This window comes from Symphodus melops (assembly GCF_947650265.1).
Source record: "Symphodus melops genome assembly, chromosome: 13".
Lineage (NCBI taxonomy): Eukaryota > Metazoa > Chordata > Actinopteri > Labriformes > Labridae > Symphodus > Symphodus melops.
Window position 1 is genome coordinate 5026264 of NC_136703.1, and position 21245 is coordinate 5047508.

At 39.7% G+C, this 21245-nt stretch overlaps 1 protein-coding gene across 5 annotated transcripts in view; it reads right to left on the reverse strand.

Annotated features, from left to right (window-relative positions):
• The window catches only part of klhdc8b (kelch domain containing 8B), a 160115-nt gene that overhangs the window by 23911 nt on the left and 114959 nt on the right, over window positions 1-21245 (reverse strand). For all 5 annotated transcript variants that reach the window (XM_079359071.1, XM_079359070.1, XM_079359072.1 and 2 more), the window contains one exon: window positions 18486-18710. In XM_079359071.1, the coding sequence (XP_079215197.1) occupies window positions 18486-18710 (225 nt within the window). The remainder of the gene's footprint in view (window positions 1-18485; window positions 18711-21245) is intronic.

The following is a 21245-nucleotide window of genomic DNA, read 5'->3' on the forward strand; positions in this document are numbered from 1 at the left end:
GGTTGAAGCCTTCCTGGAAGATGAACTGACATATGTCAACACTATCAAGTCAAACAAGTCACACATACAAGAGGAGATGGAGACTTCCAGTGACAGAGAAGAAAAAGGGTCAAGGTTTGCGTTCATGAGCTGTTGGCCACAGAGTCATATGTGGAGGAAAAATGAAAAGAAGGTTAAAGATGAGATGCAGAAACCAAAATAATAATGCCTAACAGAAATTGTATTTTGTCTCAAAGAAGAAAATGTAAAAGGATGTGGCATGGTTCTGATTGAGCAAATATGGTGACTATGTTTAAAAAAAAAAAAAAAGAAAATTCTGTTCTGGATGGAAAACAGGCAAGATTGGAAGTTTTCAGACCATGGCAAATAGGTTGGATCTTCTAGGAACAGTTAGCGAAAATACCCTGGTCATGAAGAGGAGAGTTAATCCTACAAATTAAACTGAGATTAAGGAACCAGTATCATAGAAGTGAGGGGACACGTTTGAATTTGTTTCCAGAATAGACGAGAAGCACAGAAATAAATGAATAGCTTTGACCCTATATCATTTTACACGTAACATATGTGTTAGTGACCCAATTATCAGTATATCAATGGTAAAAATTGACTGTAAGATTGTTAACAGCAATTATCTCCAATGTTAAAGTATTAAATGAAGTCAAAGGCGAAATGAATCTTGTATGGAAGAAAGACAATTCACAAAATCTATCAACTAATTTTTTTCACAATTTTTAATGTAACTGGGCGCTGTAGTGTTGAGCATACTTATTGGGTTCAGAAGAATGAGCTATTACAGATTTCAGGGCCGCAGTAATGGGGACAAAGGGGCCTAAAGAATATATAAATGTTTAGCCACCCTTTACGGTGTGATCAAAACTTTCATTGTATTTCCCTTTTTTTCTTTGGCAAAAAATGTAACATTCAGACAGTCGTAGTGTTTCTAGTGGTGGGGCCCTATGAGATACCTTTTCATGGAGCACATGCCAGTTCCTGGCAGCGCACCTGGATACATTAATTTTTATCAAACATCAGAATCCAATCGTGCAACGCTTTCGTAAAATAAACCAAAACTATGGCTGTCACTAAAAATGACAATGTGTGTGTGGATTTTGTTTTGTGACCAATCAAAACTGATTTAAAATAAAAAACGTTGGGTTAGCAACAATGAAATAGAGGAAACTGCAGTATACACGACCAGCAGGAAGCAAAGAATCACCAAATTCTCTCAGACAGTTTAATACACACTGAAAGGACCCTGGAGGAGGATTAATGGTTTGATGTTAACACTTAACAGACGACACTCCATCGGGGGCAAATCGCTTTCACCTGACGAGGTCATTTTTAAGAGATGATGGAGCTCTGTTTATGGAGGGAAGAAAAGGTTTACTTCAAGTCTATTGTGCGACATTCAGTGAGTCTTTAAAGGAGGAGATGGAGAGAGTCAAGAGTTTCTCAAAATCTCTCGATAGAGCCTTGACTTTGTCTCACCGGCGATCAAATCACTCGAGTTCGACTCATTTTGCCTTGAACACACATTACCTGCCTCTAGTGGAGTGTCCTGCGGTCAATATTAAATTTACATTCGCCAAAGGTATGCTCACTATCAGTTCTTTTTTACACTTCAGAATGAAGTCTGATAAAGTGTAGCAAAGTGAAATATACAAACAGCTAACTAACTCTGTTAGTTTAATCCCTCTGATAGATGAATGCCAGATTCTTCTTTGCACTTGCACAAACTTTTTAGTGCAGAGAGGCTTGTTTTAACCTGAGTAATGTCTATTGTTGATAGTGGATGTTTATTATGTAGCACTAAAAGCCTACAGACGTTAGAATTGAAAAAAAACAAAAAACAACAAAAATAAGGCCCGTTAATGCAGTTACAAAAATAAATTCCTGCAAAACCCTGAAAGGACTAACTGACATGCATCATGCTGTTCAGACAGATTCTGTGTAAGCTTCAACAGTGCTGGTGTAGCAAACCATTTGCTATGATCCAACTAAATCCGAAGAGTTATTGCACAAGTAACTGCAGGGTATCCTTAATCCACACGTTTTTTTGTAGTTGACCCTGTGAGGTCTGCTTTTACTTTCTTACTTAACTGACTATTATTATTATTTCCACCATGCCACATCTTCGTATCTCCTTATGGCTGATTTAGAAATGCATGCACAGTAAGGTTAAACCCAAACACAGCACCACACATTCTAAGTAATGAATTAGATCAGAGTTCAAAGTAAAAGGGAAACGTGGTCATGTTAAAAATCAAATCCAGTTAATTGTTCCCTTCACTGTTCGTACAGGGAAAAGCAGGAAAGTCATAGGTGCCTGATCCACCACAGCAGGTCATTAAATAAGGTTAACAAAAGCTCCCCTGGTTTTCGATAACAGGTCGTGCTCCCTGCAGACAGAGATGTTTCACTTGAACCTCACAGTGAAAGACCACTTCATGTCACAGCTTCAGATCAGTGCTCTGCTGCAGCACTGAGTCACAGAGCTGGGCTCTAAACAAAACAGCTTGATGTGCAACCAATAACCAGCTGCTGGACACAGTACATTTTTCTTACTCAGAATATTTTCACTGCTATCATTGAAATGCATCTTGTTTCACGTTACAATTGCCTGCTTTATAAAACAAGTTCTGTTTTGTCTGTAATTGCTGTTCCATTAACAACACAATCAGAGAGGATAAGTTCAGTTGACAAATTAGTTTCTGTGACAAGAAACAAACAGCTCGCTGCTCCCACTGTTCAGTCAAAGTGACAGTACTGATCATTTAGTCTTTTTTTTTAATCAAAATGAATATTTTTTCTAAACATTCAAGCAGCACAGATTTCATAGAAACATGAGCTGTAACAAGGCTATAATCATCTTTATCTTCAGCTGCTCATTTGGGTATTTAATATGAGGCCCACTGGGGTTTGTGTGTCTATTGGAAGAGCAGCACGAAACAAGGAACTGCACTTTACATTTCCCCATTAGCTTCTCTGCAGCAATGGATCTTTTCTTTCTTAGTAACAATTTTGTCGTCAGTTGCTTGCTGTCGACTTCATTTACTGGACCTTAGTGAATGTGTGCTTAGTTTGGTTGTGTGTCCAAGTGTGGAATTGAAAGTGAGTATGTCACAAGTCATCAATGGATTCGTTTTTCTTTGGTTACAACTCTCACGTGAACAGGATTGTGAGAATCTCCGTGGTTAGCTGGATTCTGTGGTTAGAGATGCAGCAGGACAGGAGAGATGCTCCGTTAATGGCTCATGATAACACCGGCTTTGGTTTCAAGCTGCTCGGGATAACACGTGGCAGAGCGTAACGTAATACGTTTTCTATTCATTTTCCTTTTTCTCCATCCAGCTTCTCCTCAGAGATGCTCAGAGAGATTGACCACAGCTGGAAATCTGCATTGTGATGAAATCAAGGAAGCCTTCCATCATCATTGTGGCAAACAATGACTGTTCTTTTGGTTGAACTTCATGTCCGCTCAAACGCACATACGCATAAACATATGTTTTATTCCATTCCTAGACAACAGACAGACCAACAGCTTGGACCATAATAATGGTTGTTTGCAGCTCTTCAGTTAAATATACATGGATATATTAGCATATTTCCAATAGCTATTTGCATACTGATGTGTCTGCATCATCAAACTTTCAGCAGCATGCTGCATGGTGAGGAACTCGTGCAGGAGGAAAACAAATAAACACAATGACCTGTTGTCTGCACACGCATCGGGAGGCTGCTTTTGGTAATGCTCCTCAATCAGCCTAGATAGGAACATGATATAACAGGGAGGACACAGATTAAGGAAGAAGGACAAGTCGAGGTAAACCAAGAGGGGACCATCTGCTTGACATTGGTTGTTTTAAGTTTACATTTGACAAGCTCATCTTCTCATCAACACAAACCCTGAAAAAACCCACTCACTTCAACTGAGCTGGATTACTAATTGTCTATGAAACAAAGAGGTGAAGTCCTTGAAATACAATGTCATCCTGCCATATTGTAAATATAAATGGAATTTTTAATTTTTTAAACTTTTTTCACAATTGTTATTTCTGTTTCAGTCTGTAATGGTTTTCTTTAAGAGGTTAAGTTCATGTTGTAACCCTCGATCTATCGGAAGTTCAAAACTTTCTTTCAAACTAGCAGCAGGTTTCTATTCAAACAAGAAATAGCTTAGCTTAAAAAAAAAATACACAACTTCAAAATAAAAGCATTAACAAAAAACATTTTGAAATGCAAAACGGTGTAATGAAAGACATCTGATTAAAACAACATTAACTATTGAAATTCAGCAATTAGTCATAATTGTAAATATGTTAACAGTTTACCAATCCAAGTATGTTCTTTTGTATTGTTTGAACTTCTGGAACAATCTTCTAGTCAACTTCATCACTGAGACCAAAATGATTAAAATGTAAAATCTGTGTAAGAGCAGAATCACATGTAGCTAGTCACAAGCTCTTGAAAGAAAACTGTTGGAAAATATCATCATCAAACATCATGAAGGAAAAGTACAACAATAGCGTGGACCCTTTCTTGAACTTTGAAGTGCTTAGACCCTAGGGAGTGACAGAGCCGACTTCTTTCGACACTTAATCTTGCAGAGGTTACACAAGTATCTCAAGAAGATTATCTATCAGTGTGTAGAAGCCAATGGTCTGTTCTTGTTTGAATCACTGTGGGATAAAGAGGACTTCAAAGAAGGACTGTGGAGGTTGGACCTGGAGAGTGGGGAGGCCGTAAAGAGCAGCAAGGAAGAACAAATGATATCTTGAGAAAGCTTTGTAAAGTCTTGGTACAAATGCTTCTCATTCAGACATCAGATCTGCTCAGCCAGGAGTAAAACAGGCTACACACGGCCTAACATGGTGAGCTAACTGAAGACTGCACAAGTGGTTCAGTCTTCATATACGTTTTCAATCAATATCAAGTTTTGTCATGTGATTGCTCTGCTCTTCATATTTTGTCACAACTACTGCACATCTGTCAGTCCAGGGAGAAGTATACAGCATGATGGCAAGCAGACAAGCAGCTTGTGAAGCCCCTTGAGGTCAGTGTTGATTCACAATATAGGGATTTACCATTTTCATTGTCATCATCACTCAGATACGTATACAATGGATTAGACTTGACATGTCCATGTCTATTCATAGTTTTCACATGACGTCGTGAAGTAGAACCGCCCAGCCGGCAGGCATGAAAGTCTTCCGACTACTGCAGAAAGATTAATGTTTCAGTTGTCATCTACATGTTTTTACCAGTTTTATTTCATGGTATTGTATGTAATGATAGTCAGATGTTGTTCAATTGGGTGCACTAACCTCCAGGGAGATACAATAAGCCTATGTTACACTTACAATGTTAACTGTAAGAAAAATTCACAAAATTGTGGACTGATGTTATTAGACGCTCTGCTGTCCCCAGAGGGAACACAAGAACTAGTGTGGGTTAACTTGAGAAAAAATATTTCGGTCTTTTTCATTACTTTTATGTTTTGGGCCATTTGTCTTCACAAGACGGGACAGCTGAAGAGAGAGGAAATGTTGGAAAGAAAGAAAGAGTGAGTCATGACCTGCAGGAAAGGACTCTGGTTGGATTGAAACCTGTGAACGCTGCAATGAGGACTACAGCCTCTGGACGTGAGGCATGCAACATAAACACATGGCACCCCAATATTTTTACCTTACATTAATGACCAACAACACTGACTGAAAGTGACAGCTGACAGTGATTCTGGTACAATCATTATATCATGTTAAGTAGCTAATTATTAGCACTCATCGATGCTTTGATGTTGAAGAATTTCTAACCCTTCAATCCCAACTGGCAGCTTTATTGATTCAACCACATTAAAGATACCATGCTGACCGTATTGTTGCAGACTTCTATCCTGGTTCGGGTGTAAGGGGAAGAATTCTCTACTTAATATTATGTAAACATCATCTAAGTGAAGTTCAAAAAGGAATTTGCTCGGGTTAAATAAAAAAAATAAAAAACGTTGTGACTGCTGTATGAGGGTCGTAAGTGTCCAAAAACTTGCATCTAAGTTTTCCTGTGGTTGCCAGTTAATGTAACATGAATTGTTTTGAAGAGATGGAAAACCAACAAGCCTGTGCTGCAGCTTCACCCGGTGTTCAATCCTGAGCCCTTCTTGCCCTCAAGGCACCGACGCTAATCACAGAACTAAAAGCAACAAATAGTGTGTGTGATGGTCACGCCACACACTACCATAGTGATCCTGTTTTAATGAAAGTTTGAGACTGCCAAACGTGCTGCAATGTAATCTGGCAGAGTTTTCTTTGTATTCAGTAATAGTCTCGAGTTGGACTCAGATCGGTTTGCAAGATCTTTCAAACCTTCAAAAAGAAATTGTAAAGGCTTCAATTTCTGAGATTATCTTTGCTGACCAACAGCCTGCAGCGCTGAGATTGCAGAGAGGGAAAGATCCAGAGGGAAATCTGAAGGAAAATGTGGAAAAAAATCAAAACATGAGAACATCATTCCTCTGCATGAATGACATGACATTTCTGAGAAGGAGGCTCCATAAATGAGAAGTTAAATCTTTATCGCCTGTGAACTCAAATATACTTGGCTGCTTTTATGACTTCTGAGATGAGAACGGGGACAAAGAATGTCAAATCAATGACCTGGTTTGGATAACAGAGACATGGGTGGGAGATTTTTAAACAGATCAGAGCAGTGGAACACTTAAACAGAAAAGTGTGAAAGGAGAAGCTCATTTTACAGGCATCAGTAGACATCAATCACCACTTCACGTTACTCACATTTGGAGAATATGAGTGGGTTTAGAGCTTCACTTGAAAGTGACAATATTGTGCAGCACTAGGCCTTGGAGAATCACAATCTATCTATAAGAAGAACAGGCAGGTACGCAGTAGTAGCTGCTCGAGTACTCGGAAACGGTCTTTCATCATTCAAGGTTCAAGGTTCAAGGTTCTTTATTTGTCAAATATGCCACATGTTAAACATACAGCACAGATGAAATTGCATTCCCCCCCCCCCCCAGTGCAAACCTGCAGTGCATAAAAGAGCACTAAGAAAAAAAAAAAAAAAAAAAAAAAACTAGCAATACTGTACAACAATATAACTTAACTAAAGACATTTGGACAACAAATAACGAACAACAGACAACAAATAACTTAACTAAAGACATTTGGACAACAAATAACGAACATCAGACAATCGACAGACAAGGCACTTGTGAGTGTTTCGCTTTGAGGTAGAATGTGGATAAATTACTATGAGGTAGATAAATTACAGTATTAACAATATAAACAGAGTGCAGATTAAAATACGAAGTTAAAGTGAGGTAGTGTGCAATAGTGCAAGTAGTGCAAGTAGCAAAATTACTATGAGGTAGCTAGATTACAGTATTAACAATATAAACAGAGTGCAGATTAAAAATACAAAGTTAAAGTGAGGTAGTGTGCAATAGTGCAATAGCATAGTCAATACAGTTCAATAACGGCTGTGCAGAGTTTTTAGGGTGCGTGAATTAGTGGAGCATGCGGGGGGTGGAGGAGGGGGGTGATGCCAGGTCCTGTAGGGGCAGACTGTGGCAGGATGAAGGGGGGGGGGGGGGATGGGGGGCAGAGGGGGCAGAGGGGTGAGGGAGGGTAGTGATGGGGATGGAGGGCAGAGGGGGCAGAGGGGTGAAGGAGGGTAGAGAACTGAGGGCAGAGGGTGGAGGAGGCGGAGGGGGGATGGGGGCAGGGGCAGGAAAGGGGATGAGTGGACGAAAGGGGGGGAGGGCAGGGAGGGAGTTGAGTCTCCTGACAGCCTGGTGGAATAAACTGTTCTTGAGCCTGCTGGTTCGAGCACGGAGACTCCGCAGTCTCTTCCCAGACGGCAGCAGGCTGAAGAGGCTGTAGGACGGGTGGGTGGGGTCACCTGCAATCCTGGTGGCTTTGCGGGTGAGACGTGAGTTGTAAATGTCCAGAAGGGGGGGAAGAGAGACACCAATGATCTTCTCAGCTACTCTCACGATGCGCTGCAGAGTCTTACGGCAGGACACGGTGCAGGCGCCGTACCACACAGTGATGCAGCTGGACATGATGCTCTCAATGGTGCCTCTGTAGAACGTGTGCAGGATGGAGGATGGGGCTCTCGCTCTCCTCAGTTTGCGGAGGAAGTAAAGGCGCTGGTGAGCTTTTTTGGCCAGTGATGCGGAGTTGAGGCTCCAGGACAGGTCTTCGGAGATGTGCACACCCAGGAACTTGGTGCTGCTCACCCTCTCCACTGCAGCACCGTCGATGGTCAGAGGAGCATGCTGGGTGTGCGTTCTCCTGAAGTCCACAACAATCTCCTTCGTCTTCTTCACGTTCATTCATATCCCAGTGAAAGTGTCATCATTTTACATTTCATTTTAATTATTGTATTGATACTGTAAAGGTGTCTCTATATTTTCAGTTGTGTATCACAAGAGAAGAATGTGATAACAGCAAATCTCTTGGCAGACATCCGGCTTTTAATCATCAGATCTCAAGGAGCCAAATAAGATTGAAATATCCTATAACAACTGTTTAACAGCTGGTCCTGTATTCAGTTCTGCTTAGTCAGCAGTGTGATTGTTACAATGGGAGATGATAAATGGACCTGAGCTTGTAAAGCACTTTTCCAGTATTCTTCTTTCGATTACTTAAAATGCTTTTACACCACAGGTCACACCTACCCATTCAGATTGATGATCAGATGGTAAAGACGCCTTCATTATTAGATAATCCCATTCATAGAAATTGATTTGCAGCCAACTGCAGCGGGAGCTACTTAAATATAAGTGCTCTTTGTTTTTGCACTGATGCTTGAACCCCTAATACATTGAATATTGTGATATCATAAGGTCAAAGGTCTTCCCTATCAGCTGAGTTGTAGTTTTCAAATTGAGGAGATAAAATACATCAATGATTAAACAATGGGAATCTGCTAATAAACACATTATTATAGTTTTATAATTAGATAGAGAGAAATGAGAGTGAAAGAGAGAAAGCTCCAAATATTGGAAAAACAATTAGAATTGTATCCAAAGTCATTTTCTACTGCAACAGTATAAAGTAACACCAAAATGAGAGTTCATCTTCTAAATACCCCACACGCAGCCACAAGTTACTCTATAATAATTAAAGCCCCCAAGAGAAAAGTTTGGTCAGAAAATAATTACATCTCTCCAATTCTTGTTCCTCTTTTTCTCTTTCGAATTGGTAGCCTTGGTTAAATATTTACTCCGCAGAGAGGCAGAAGGTCAATTAGTTTGACCACCTCTTTCAGTAAACAGATTGTGGATGCTACGGCTTTACTTTTAGAGAATAAAAACTGAACTAAAGACTTACTTACAGTAGGTTTAGAGAACTGTCATACAATAATAAAGTACATTAAATATTTAGATTAAAACATCTATTGATTTTTGGAGAAACCTAAACAATGCCCTCATTTTCCAGAAATGGAAAAGACAGAATGCTATAAGACAAAGCAAACTCCACCCCGGGGCCAGCCAGCTGATACCGAGTGCTTCCCTGTTAGCAAACCTGCTGCTTTGGTGTAAATGTAAATCAAGGTAAGATCTGGGTTTATTCCACTGCCGCTGTGCAGTTAATATTTGCTTATTCAGCACAAAAGCAGCAAACGGATGTATTATGTGTACGTGCATGCATTAGTGATCATCGTAGTGAGTATTGTTGCTACAGCCTGTTGCAGACCTACATTGCTTTGCTGGCTGTGCTTTGACACAATAGCAACATGACACTTGAGATTCAGTTGGCAGCACTCCCTACTCAAAACGTCTTCGCGCACACACAGTCATGTCTCTGCAGGCCAGCTCTTTTGGGCCGAACAAACTTTGATCTGAGCAAAAAAATGCCAGGCCCAATTTTTTGTCCCAGTCTGGCCCTAAGTAACATGTTGTTGAATTTGACTTGCAGAAATGTTCGGTCTAATAGCAAACAATTTAGACTGTGCTGACCTCTAAGAGAATGAAGATCTGAACATACAGTTTAAAGATCAACGTCATGTCCCAGCATAAACTGCTTCAGAAAATGTAAGGGTTAGCAGCAGAGAGAAACGGACCATTTTCTTATTAGGAACCAAACTAAAAGGGAAATAGCTAGCTTTGAGAGCTACAGAAGAGCTGGAAACTTTAGCTTTAGAGCCAAATTATAAAAGATTTATCAGTTCTGCCATCAGAACGTTGCTTTTTGTGCAGCTTCTAGCTCAGTCATTCTCTGTTTTTCTCTTCTAACACAGCGTTCCAACAGCACACAAGTGTTATATGTCTCATTGTATCCCTCATCATGAGCGCACGCTGTCCAAACTGCGTCCGTTAAACAATATGACAATAGTGCTTTTGTACTGTAGGTGGACAAACCAAAGAGTGGTGCATTTGTATTGTCAAGTTGCTGATTCAAATAACAGCACTCACAGGCTCGTCAATAAAAAGCTCGCAGGGAGCTGAGAAAAAGTTTTTCACCAGTCAAAGCTCAACATTTCAATCACCAACATGGGTATTTTTTATGCACCGCTATCTCCTCTTTGTAAATCAGGCTAACAAGCTCTGTTGATTGTGAAAATTGAGTGCCATGTAGAGCCCCCTCCGTCCTGTGGCTCTCTGCCGAAGTTCCATACTGCAGTAAACAGATGACCGGGCTCAAAAGACCATTTTAACTTGTAAGAGTTGTATATTGTAAAGGCAAGAATATGTAATGTTATAAATATTACATATTAACAGAACTGTTAAAAAAAGGTGACATTGAACTGAAAAAATAATGATAAAGGCTTATGGTCTTAGCATACCGCCATCATGATCTTTACTTGAAACATTAGACATACTTAAAAATCTGTTTTATTGCTTCATCTTGCATAATATAGTGATCTTCCAGAGTATAAACATTTTAATGTCCTCTTTAAATACAAGTTACTGTATCGTCAACAAAGAAATGACTCACTGTACAAACCACAACATCCATTAACCCTGCATGCCGCTCTGCCTCTCTCCGGCACTGAATGCTGATGTGACCATTTGTATGCAAATCAGCATGATTAAAACGCTGCAGAAACTATACAAAAATGAACAGTTAATGAACCTGCTCAGTATTCACAAAGGTCTGGAGGGTTATAACCTCTATTCGAGAGAAGAATCACACAATCTCTTTGTACACAAGGCTTGTTTAAGCCTAATATATTATGGTAGCTCAGAGAAAGAAAGCAGGCAACTTGGTTGTTATGTAGCACAGAGGTTAAAGAAGCACAGCACATTGGAAGGTTGGCAGTTCAAAACCCTTGCCAGATGGCACATCAGATATGACCCAACCTTACACAGTCACCTGTCAAACAAGTTAAGCCAATGGACTTTGATTTTATGTAGCTCACCTTATGTACTGTACTTTGTTTTAATACCTTTTACATGTTCGACTGATGTATGCATGAATATTACAGATACAGAGACATTAGGCTCTCTACATATCATTCATATCATTTTCTGTTTTGGTATAGATCTGTGTCTGGCTTGCGGTAAAAAGCCTCCTAATCTGTTGATTGAAGGCAATCACACATCTAATTTTCTTTAAATCACATAGACCGACTATTTAATACTTCTAAGAACCATTTAAACATTGATGTTCAAGTTAATATGCAGTACCAGACAAGACTGCCAGCCATTGCATGCACTGAATGCATGCTTTGGCTAGCTTGCTAATATGTGCTGGTATTGGCCTTAGTAATAATAAATGTCACAGCAACTACAGAATAAATATTGGATGAAGTTAATGGATGGAGTGTAATGTGGGTCAAACTGTGACCTTTTGCCAGCAGCACAACATTCATAGTGTGAGAGAATTGGTATGCAATTATGTCTTTAAAGAGCAGAGAGCAGGGTTGCCAGTTTAGCTCGGCTGTTATAGAGTATAGGCGCCCTATGTACAAAGAAATCACCTCCAGCTTGACTCCAACCCTCGGCTCTTTTGTGCTTGTCTATTCCACTCTCTCCTCCCTATACCACCTGTGTCTGTCCAATGTGACACAATAGTTGAATGGGTCAATGCACAGTTCAACATGAAACCACAAGGGATGAGGAAACTGTTTAAATGGAGTCAGTCAGTGGCAGCAAACAGGCCGTATAAGCAAAGACAAACAAAACATGTTTGCCTTTAGGCCAAGAATATCGTTAGAGCACTCAGATAAATAAATGATTACCAGCATGGACAGTAATGTTCAAAATATGACTTTGATTTGGCTGAAAAACCTTGAATCTCCCTCGAGTTGTTGATTTTTTGTTTGTGTTCAAGTTTACCAAAACGCCAGAATCCCTGCTTTTATTTTAGGGGAAGATCCAGCATATCTTCAGACGAGTGTAATTGCCTTAAGGTCTGCTTACTTGTCTACTCGGCTTTCCAAAGGTGTATAGTATTGTCTTATTAATTATATGTATTGACATTGTCTTTCAGTATGTTGCTAAAATTGTGGGATATTATTACAGAAACAAGTCCTGATCTTCATTTTTTTGTGAAAAAGAAATTACAAACAGCCCACTTTTTAACCTGTCCTGGATCGAGGTGATGCAATGACATGAATACCTCAGCTCAGACTCTTCATACATGCTGGACAGTTTGTATCATGGTACAAAGTGTGGATATCTTACTCATTATTATACTTGATATACTAAAGTCTATCAGGCTGTACGCTGGCTTGCACGTTGGTATCTTTACTTGAAAAGTTTTTCTGGGTGAGATTCCAGACGACCCTTCCTCTCTTTTGATCTTGAAGGACAGAATCAACAACCATTGCTTGTAGGACATCATGCAATGTGCTGTTCCAAATGTCTGAGCTCAGATAGGAAAGAAAGCCTTTGGCTTGTCTGCATCTTCTGCTTTAAACAATCTACAGTTCAATTTCAAACAGAAAAAAATGAGTGATCCTGAACGGTTTTAAATCCTTCGGAAAGTCTTTAATCCAAACTCTCTTTGTGCAACTGTTCACGCTGATGATTTTAACGTAATTTTTCTAATTCTGAAACGTGCACTATGTTTTGAAATCTCTGATCTCAGGAGGACACACCTTGCTAAATAAAGGTTAAATTAACTTTATAAAGAAAATTAATAAAATGTGATAAAGGTGTGGAATCACTGTGAGATGTGCAGCTTACATGTCAGCTTTGCAAGTGTACAACTTTCAGGTTCAGAGTGGACACTTTACCTTCATATAGTTTTCATGTATTCTTGGTGATGTTTTCTGCGGCAGTAAAAACAAATATTGAGCACACTGAATCTAAATCTTAAAAAGACCTTACTTTTATTATAGAGGGCAAAGAAGATTAACATTCGTAACCTAGCAACAATAAGCGTCAGTGAGAAGTGCTCTGAAACGGGTTATGGGCGCAAAAAAAAAAACATTAGTGGACCCACGTCCTGATACAGTACATTCAGCCTCTTGATGTTTGTGATTGGACACTGCAAAGAAGAAAGAATAGGAAGTAAGCCTTCGTGAAACGACCTCTGTGCTGCCAACCAAATCAGATTTTAGCTATAGTATCATTTTATTCTCTGCTATAAAGATAACAGAGGCATCGCTCCAACATAAAATAGATTAACCTGACCAAAACCCAATGAGAAAAAACACTAAAATAATTGTTTAAATCCAAGCCTACTTGCAGTGTTTTCTCTGTCTTTTTCAGTCCTCCTCTGCTTGTCCTACACTCTGTGATACTCTCACTGGGAAGGGCCATGTTGTGTCTGAAGCCTCAGGAGGACACTGCATTTGCATATGTTGCTGTTGCTTTGAAGGCTCGCTGTATGCCACACTCACTTGTGTCTCTGCTTCTGTGATCTTTGATCTCTGTGAGAGTGACACCGACAAGACACACACAAAAGGAATAGAATTGAAAGAGACAGTCGCGGAAATGGAACACTAAACCCCTCAGCAGAAACAATGAGACAGGGAAATTAGTGAGACACACTGAAACACGTGAAACACACACGAGCACACACGCGAGCACGCACGCAGGTTCAGGTAGAGGCACGCAGGAATGTCTCACGAGCTCTCCTGCTCATTATGCATGGAAAATGTCAACCCTCCCACATGCTACATGTGAAACACTTGCATTAATACAAATGCTATGTCCAATGTGTGTTTAACATATAGAAGAAAGCGTTCAGTGTTTCATGTTATCTAAGGATAAACTGGAGCTACAGCATGAAGAGGGTGAGATATAATCTTATCAGGTATGGATTAGCTTCAATAAAAGATGTTTCCTCATAAACACAGAACATGTTTGAACTTTCAGAGTGGATGCAGTTAGTAGATATTACCAGTCAGGGTTCTTTAGTAACAGTTTTGTGGAGATGATCGCTGTTAAGTTCCTTATTTACGTTGTCAGCTCACAGTTAGCTGCTAAAGACTTTACACACTCGTAGATTTCATGACGATTTCTTTTCAGGAATTCATATGTGTCTTTGATTACTACAATGATGAATGTGAGCTAGACTGTGATGAATCCATTAAAAATGTATTTCTTTATCTGCTCATCAAAGAGTTAAAGGGACAGTGCCTGGATTCACAAACACTTTGAGAAGCTTCTCATCGAGTTAGTAACATGGCCTTTTGAAAGAACCCTGAAAAGGGACTTTTAGCTTCAGAGTGATTTAGGAACAATCTCAGGACGACTCTGAGCAAGGTAGAGACAGAAAGTTGTGTCTTACTGGGGAAGCTGTGATTGTTTCATCCCAAAAAGCTGAGAAATAAAGTGAATCATAATCAGACATTGTGTAATTATGAACACTATGAAATGAACATCTTTGTGATCATTTGTAAGACGTGCTTTAGAAGTATGTAGCCTACAAGATGTTTGAAATCACATGCCCACATGCAGAAGCCTCTTTACAGGCAGACGGTTACCTCAGCAGCTGAAGGGTCTTAATTAGAGCTTGTATACGCCTGTGGAGGTAAACACATGTAGACAAACTCAATGCAACCCAAACCCTTTGCACTATAAAAAGTCAGCAATGTATCGAACTGTCTGCACAAATCATTTTTTTCTGTTCGGCCCAGCTGTGGGTGAAAAAGATTCTTCTTCATGTAGTGTTTGAAGAACATTTCTCCATTTTCTCCTCAGCTTGAGAAACTCTTAAAACCTCTTGAAACTCCTCCTCACTACTTCAAACAGTTTGTCACCTTAGGAGCTCTTTTAAGGACTAAGAAACTTTGTGAATAACTTTCATCTTTACAAGGATCTATAGGCAGAATAAGCTTCAAGGTTAAAACTGTGAAAGAGAGCAGTAAACGCAAACATAATATATTGTGCAGTGTGGTAAATTACGTCACATGAATATTATGTAGAACGACATTAAATGGCAAATACGATAGTAACAAATTTAATTGCATGAATGCAAAAGTTGAAAATAATTTAGAAAATATAAAATTACAAATAAATATAACATACCTCAAATATAAGCTCGCTAGGTAGTTGGGGATAATATTGGTCTAATATTCTTTCAAGAGACACAAACAGCACCAAATAAATAGAAACACAGTTTTTCTTCTTTTTGTGAGGAGAGCAACTTTTTCTTGCATGTTTGCCAAAAAAAATTTGCAATGTGCTTCCATTGTGTTTCCACCTGGTTGCTCTTATTGTTATTACAGACGCATATACTCTGTGCAACACTGCTGAGTTCTCACACAGGCAATGTTGCATGAATTTTACTTTCAAGCCTGCACTCTTTCTCAAAGATGCGTTCAGAAGGATGGATGAAAAAAAGGCCCTTATCCATTAAAGCTCAACGCATTACAGCTGACAGCGAGGATTCAGGAAAGCAACGGGATAAGACCAAATGCTGACAGGCATGGAGTGAGTGAAAGTGTGCACTGTAGTATAAATGTGTGGATGTTAGCTTGATCTTACACATAAACGCCACATTACATTGTTATGCTAAAGCTGGGCATATTCTCAAAGGATTGTGGGATTATGCAGGTGCTCAATCTGTGCAAAGGAGACACTGAGATATTATGTCATTTTCAAAGGACCTGCAAAGGGTTAATTTACCCTGAGCAGTGATTTTAGGAAAACAGCGTTTACTTGCAGAGGAAGAATTTGCATTTACTTAAACTCTCTAATATGCACAGAGTTGGCACAAAAAACCTCCGCTTCTGCCAAATAAGCTCTAATGCTGCACTGAATGCAGGTTATTTGAGTATTCAAAGAGATAGTGGTTAATAAAATGCATTTTTATTACTGGAATGCCTACATTTTCCAGTGATTGAGGCAGTTTAATCTGTATGCCCGCGTGGAAAAAAAAAGACTTTGTGTATTCTAACTCCCCATTTTGCTTTCAATACTAACTGCAATATTAGAACAGCAAATACTGCCCATTTTTTAAGAAAATGAAACGATGGCATCTTGTCTTTTGTGCCCGCTTCTGTATGTATAACTTAAAACTTAAGATCATTTGTATCCCTGACAGTTCAACAGAAAACGGATTTGTCTGCTAGATCCATGTGCAGTGTTAATACTGTACCTGTGCAATCTGAAGCAGCTGCACAATGCATAGATATTTCCAGTAATGATTGGAAGGTCAGAAAATAAAGCATTCTAGGAATAGAGGAACAGCCTCACCCTAAAATGGTCTTACCAGGGGTCCCTCCCTCGGTCAGAACAAAAGCAGTAGTTTCCATTAAATGTCAATGAGCAGGATCAGTTTCTGCTCTGCTGATTGTGGCCTATAGTTTGACAGTGTTACATCTGTGCAGTCAGCCTTTAAGTCAACCCTGTCTTAACTTAAGAAGAAGCATCATTTTCAGAGCTGGGCACATCTCTGTTAATCTGTAATCTATATTCATCTGCGCTGTTTTTTTCAGTAATTGTTTTAACGTGGACGTTGTTAAAAAATGTTGGATACATGTTAGCCCAGTGGAAATCTCTCTGTGCTGTTAAAAGAGAAAATATTTGCTTTGTCCCCGATTTAAAAAACAAGACAAAAAAAAAACAAAGACTTTTCGGAATTCCTTCCTTAGGTTTCAGTAAAAAGAAATTATTTGGGTGACAATAAGAAAATGTTAAGGCTTTCCTTATCATCAAGGTAACAACATTAAACAACTTCAGATGAGTGCACTCATATAATTTAGACAAACTAATGCAACCTTCAACTCAACCTCTCAGAGACTGAGCTCCTTATCATCCCAGCCGTCTGTGGAGTCCGACTGCATCTTTAAGAAAAAGGCCCGCCTCTTTTATGAACACCAACAGTACAGACTTAATGATATTGATGGGTGGTTTTGTAGTTGTTGATGAGGAAAAAAAGTCCTCTGTGGGGGGCACTGGTGGTGCAGAGTTTAGTGCGCGCATCCCAAATATATAGGCTATAGTTCTCAACATGGACGGCCCAGGTTCGAATCCAACCTGTGCTTCTTTCCCACGTCAACTCTCTCTCTCCTGATTTCCATCTCTATCCACTGTCCTATCTCTCCAATAAAGGCTCTGCCTGGAGTATTTGTCCAATCAGATTTCAAGCTGTTTGTTTGCACTTACTCACATTATTCCCTCCCTTGATCCCTGCTCGTGTTGTACTTGTTCTCAGATGTCTGTAGCTTTGGATAAAAGCGTTTGCCAGACGAATTGCAGACTCGTACAATCATGATAAAAGCTTTAAAGTTCTCAACTGTGTTTATTTAAATTTTGAAACAACTTGTCACAGTACCATCTGTGATAGCCACCTGGCTCTCATGAAAATTGCCTCATAAACTGCTCTAAAAAAAAAATTTTTTTAGGAGGAGTTCATTTGAATAGACTATTTCACAGAGCGGATGAAAGCAAGGTGGAAAATCAAATTTGAGATCATTATGAACATAATTACAACGCGATATTAGATTGAGGCGCAGTGATCTCTGTTCAGGGTATTTAAAGTGAGATTTGGAGCAGATGAAGAGATGCTAGCCCAGAAGTACTAAATAATAGTGTTAGCTAATTAAAGCTTATCATAGACTTAATCAACCTGTTCACGCAGAACGATTCATTTTGTTTAGGTGCTAATGCTGCTCCCTCAGGGTGCGTTCACAGGTCAGATTTTCAGGCCAGAACAAATCCTGATCTAAATTCATTTTAAGGGCCTGCAGGGGTGACACTGTGGACAATTTCAGAAACATAAATCAACCATAATATGTTGTGCAATCAAGGCTGCCTCTATTTTTTTCCATGTATCCCCATAGCAACTTGCTTTGTTAGCACTGAAATGATGTTCTTTTATCACACTTGAAAATGTGCAGGCAGAGCCTCAGGACACAGGCTGGCGGTCGAAATAATAGTCCAAAAGAAAGCGAGTTAGTCAGCCCCCAATTAAACTGGGCTAACTTTATTTTTTGGTTTTTAAACTTTTTGTTCCATCAGCCCAACTTGTGTAACAACTCATGAGAAAGCTCATGGAGTTCTGCTTTAAAAAATGCCAGTTCAATATTTACTATAATGACTGTATTGTTTAGTATCCACTAACCTTGATCTAGATCATACTCCTCCATGGTGCTGACAAAGTGAGGTCTGGAGTAGAAGTTATGTGGTCCTGGTTGCTGAAGGCCCCCCAAGCTGAAGAGGCTCCGCTCATTTGTGGCACAGCAGGAGAAGGCCCTTCGGCTCGGGATGCAGGGGTAACGTGTCCAGCTCTTCGTCTCCAGGTCAAAAGCCTCCAGCGCCGTCACCGGCAACTTTCCCTGTCGACCAGCTGCAGGAAGAATGAAATGTTCTCGTCTTAACACGATCGGGTTTTACAGCTTATCTGTCAGAATCTCCCAGGAATAAAATGCTGTAAAAACCTGCTTGATTACACCAACACATTTTGTGTTTTCTAACATAAAAGGTGTTGGCAATTACATGCATCATCTAAGAATTTAATACATTTTGAGGAATAATAAAATGTACACTAATACAATGAAAATACAGTATGTGACATTGTTTGTCCTTGTTTCAAAAACCCTGCTTCGCTTATTGCTTTTTCTAATCCCCTGCTCCTGTCACAAAGTTTCCTGGGTATTAACGTCTGAGCGTGCAGACAAGCACTGGACCACTTTTCATTTTGGACAGAGAGCGCAGCACAGCAGCAGGGTGCTCCCGTGGGACATTTACAAGTTGTTTACTTCCACAAATCACAACTTAACCTTGTGAAAGACGTACAAGGGGAAGGTAAAGTGATGAGAGGAGGCAAATTGCAAAAATAACAATGTGAATTATACAGAAGAGAGAGGAGAGTTTCATGTCAGTGGGGGGATTATGTAAGAGGGGTCTTTAGGGTGGGATAAAAACAGGGGACAAAGAGGAAAAGTAAGAAGAAGAAGCTGAGAGGAATACAGAAACATATGGTGAACAAGAAAGAAGCTAAAAAGACTAAATGAGATGATGACAGGGAGGAAATGTGCAAAAAGTACAACAGGAAAGAAAGGATAATGTGGAGGAGGGAGAGAAGAAAGTGGAAGAGGGTCAACTGGAGTGGGTGGGGTGTCACAGAGATCGATAGTGCTAGCGAGACAAAGAGTCGAAGTGAGTGGGAAGCATTAGAGTCAGAGACGTGAGAGAAAGACGAAAAATCCAGCAAAGGATTTGTTCATTGAAATAGAAATGCTGAGTCTGATAGATCCCAACAATTCACATTCAAACAGAACTGAAAGTATATTCTGCATAGCATTTATTGGAGCTTACATTCAGTGGCACTAAAATACTCCATGACATGACGTTGCCTTATTTAGAGTGTGATAAGAAGCCCATAATCAGTCAGCACCAAACTCAGCTGAGCACTGATAAGACAGTCTGTGAAATGTAAGTAATTAAGAGAACTGACGGAGGAATAAACATGGAAACGAAAGGACAATGAAGTCTGATTGGACTCCTGCTAAATGAATAGTGGCATTTCAAATACATAAATATTCTAGAAAATGATGTTTGATAAGCTATACAGACAAAAGGCCCTTTGTTCTGTTCAAGTGTTTAGCCACCTCAAACTCCTCCTATCCCAACTCCATTGTTTTGTTCATCCATAAATTCAAAGCTGACTCATCATCTTTGTGCATCTTTTTTGCATAGCTGTACTCGAACATAAGGTTGAATTTTTTACCCCTGCCTTTTGTCTCTATGCTAATCAAATCCACTCTCTGTTCTAGTAGCTCACCAGTACAGCAGACGATGTTAAAGCTTGAATATGGGTGGTTCTCCACTGTTTGTTAGGACCTAAACGAGCTGGTCGTAACACTGAACTTAAACAAAGCTTTGTGGACTAACATCTAAGGGGTGCAGAATCCAGGCCTGCTCGTGTTACCAACCTAATTTACGTCAGAGCCTTCAATTATTAGGCCCCTCTCCTTTGGAAGACTTTGAGCTTACAGTTAGGGCCGGCTCAGGTACGGACCTGTACCTGTGCTGCTATAGGCTGAGACTGCCGGTGGACCAAGCACCCCGTGTGTGCATTCACATCACATGTCTCTATCTTTAAACCTTCCTTTATCATGGAGGCTGCTCTTTTGTAACATAACGAGTAAGGTCTTTTACCTGCTCTTTTTGTAAAGTGTCTGAAGAGAGCGTTTGTTAAGAAGGGGTGCGATACAAATAAAGAATGATTGATTGATAAATGATTGATTGATTAACACTGAAGTCCTGTCATCACTGATAAGTATGAAAATTCAACATTGTTTCACATATTGCCGGAAATTACTGAAAGGTCTGAGACATTTCAAACAGGTTTTATTTATTTGTCAAGCAGGAACGGGAGAAACACTGTCAGCCTTGAAGGTCAGACGATATGTCAGTCTCGGTCCCTTTTGACAGTCCCAGGAAGACGAAGCTTCACACCAAACTTTGTAACTAAACCGTTAGTATTATGATGCCTAGACTGACTATAATAAGGTCAACGCATCGCAGGCTGCTAATATGGCTCCAAACTTTAAGTCATTCTGTGTTCTGATTGCATAAAGGGCCACTTCAGGGAAAAGATACAAAAAGAATATCAACACATACAGTTTTCATGCTTCTGAAAAGGCCAAAAAAAAAAAACTTCATGCAAACAATGTCTGTTATTGAGATCAGAGGTTTTGGTTCAGATCTAGCAGTTCTTTTAGAAGCATCATAACATAGGATAGCTTGATCTTGAGACAGTCAACATAGTTAAAAACAGGATGATTCATTCAATTATTTTTTTAGAGCAGTAACAGAAGGTGGGGAGGAAAATAAAGTGCTACGAGTCTACAACTTTCTGACACAGTTTGAAGGTGTC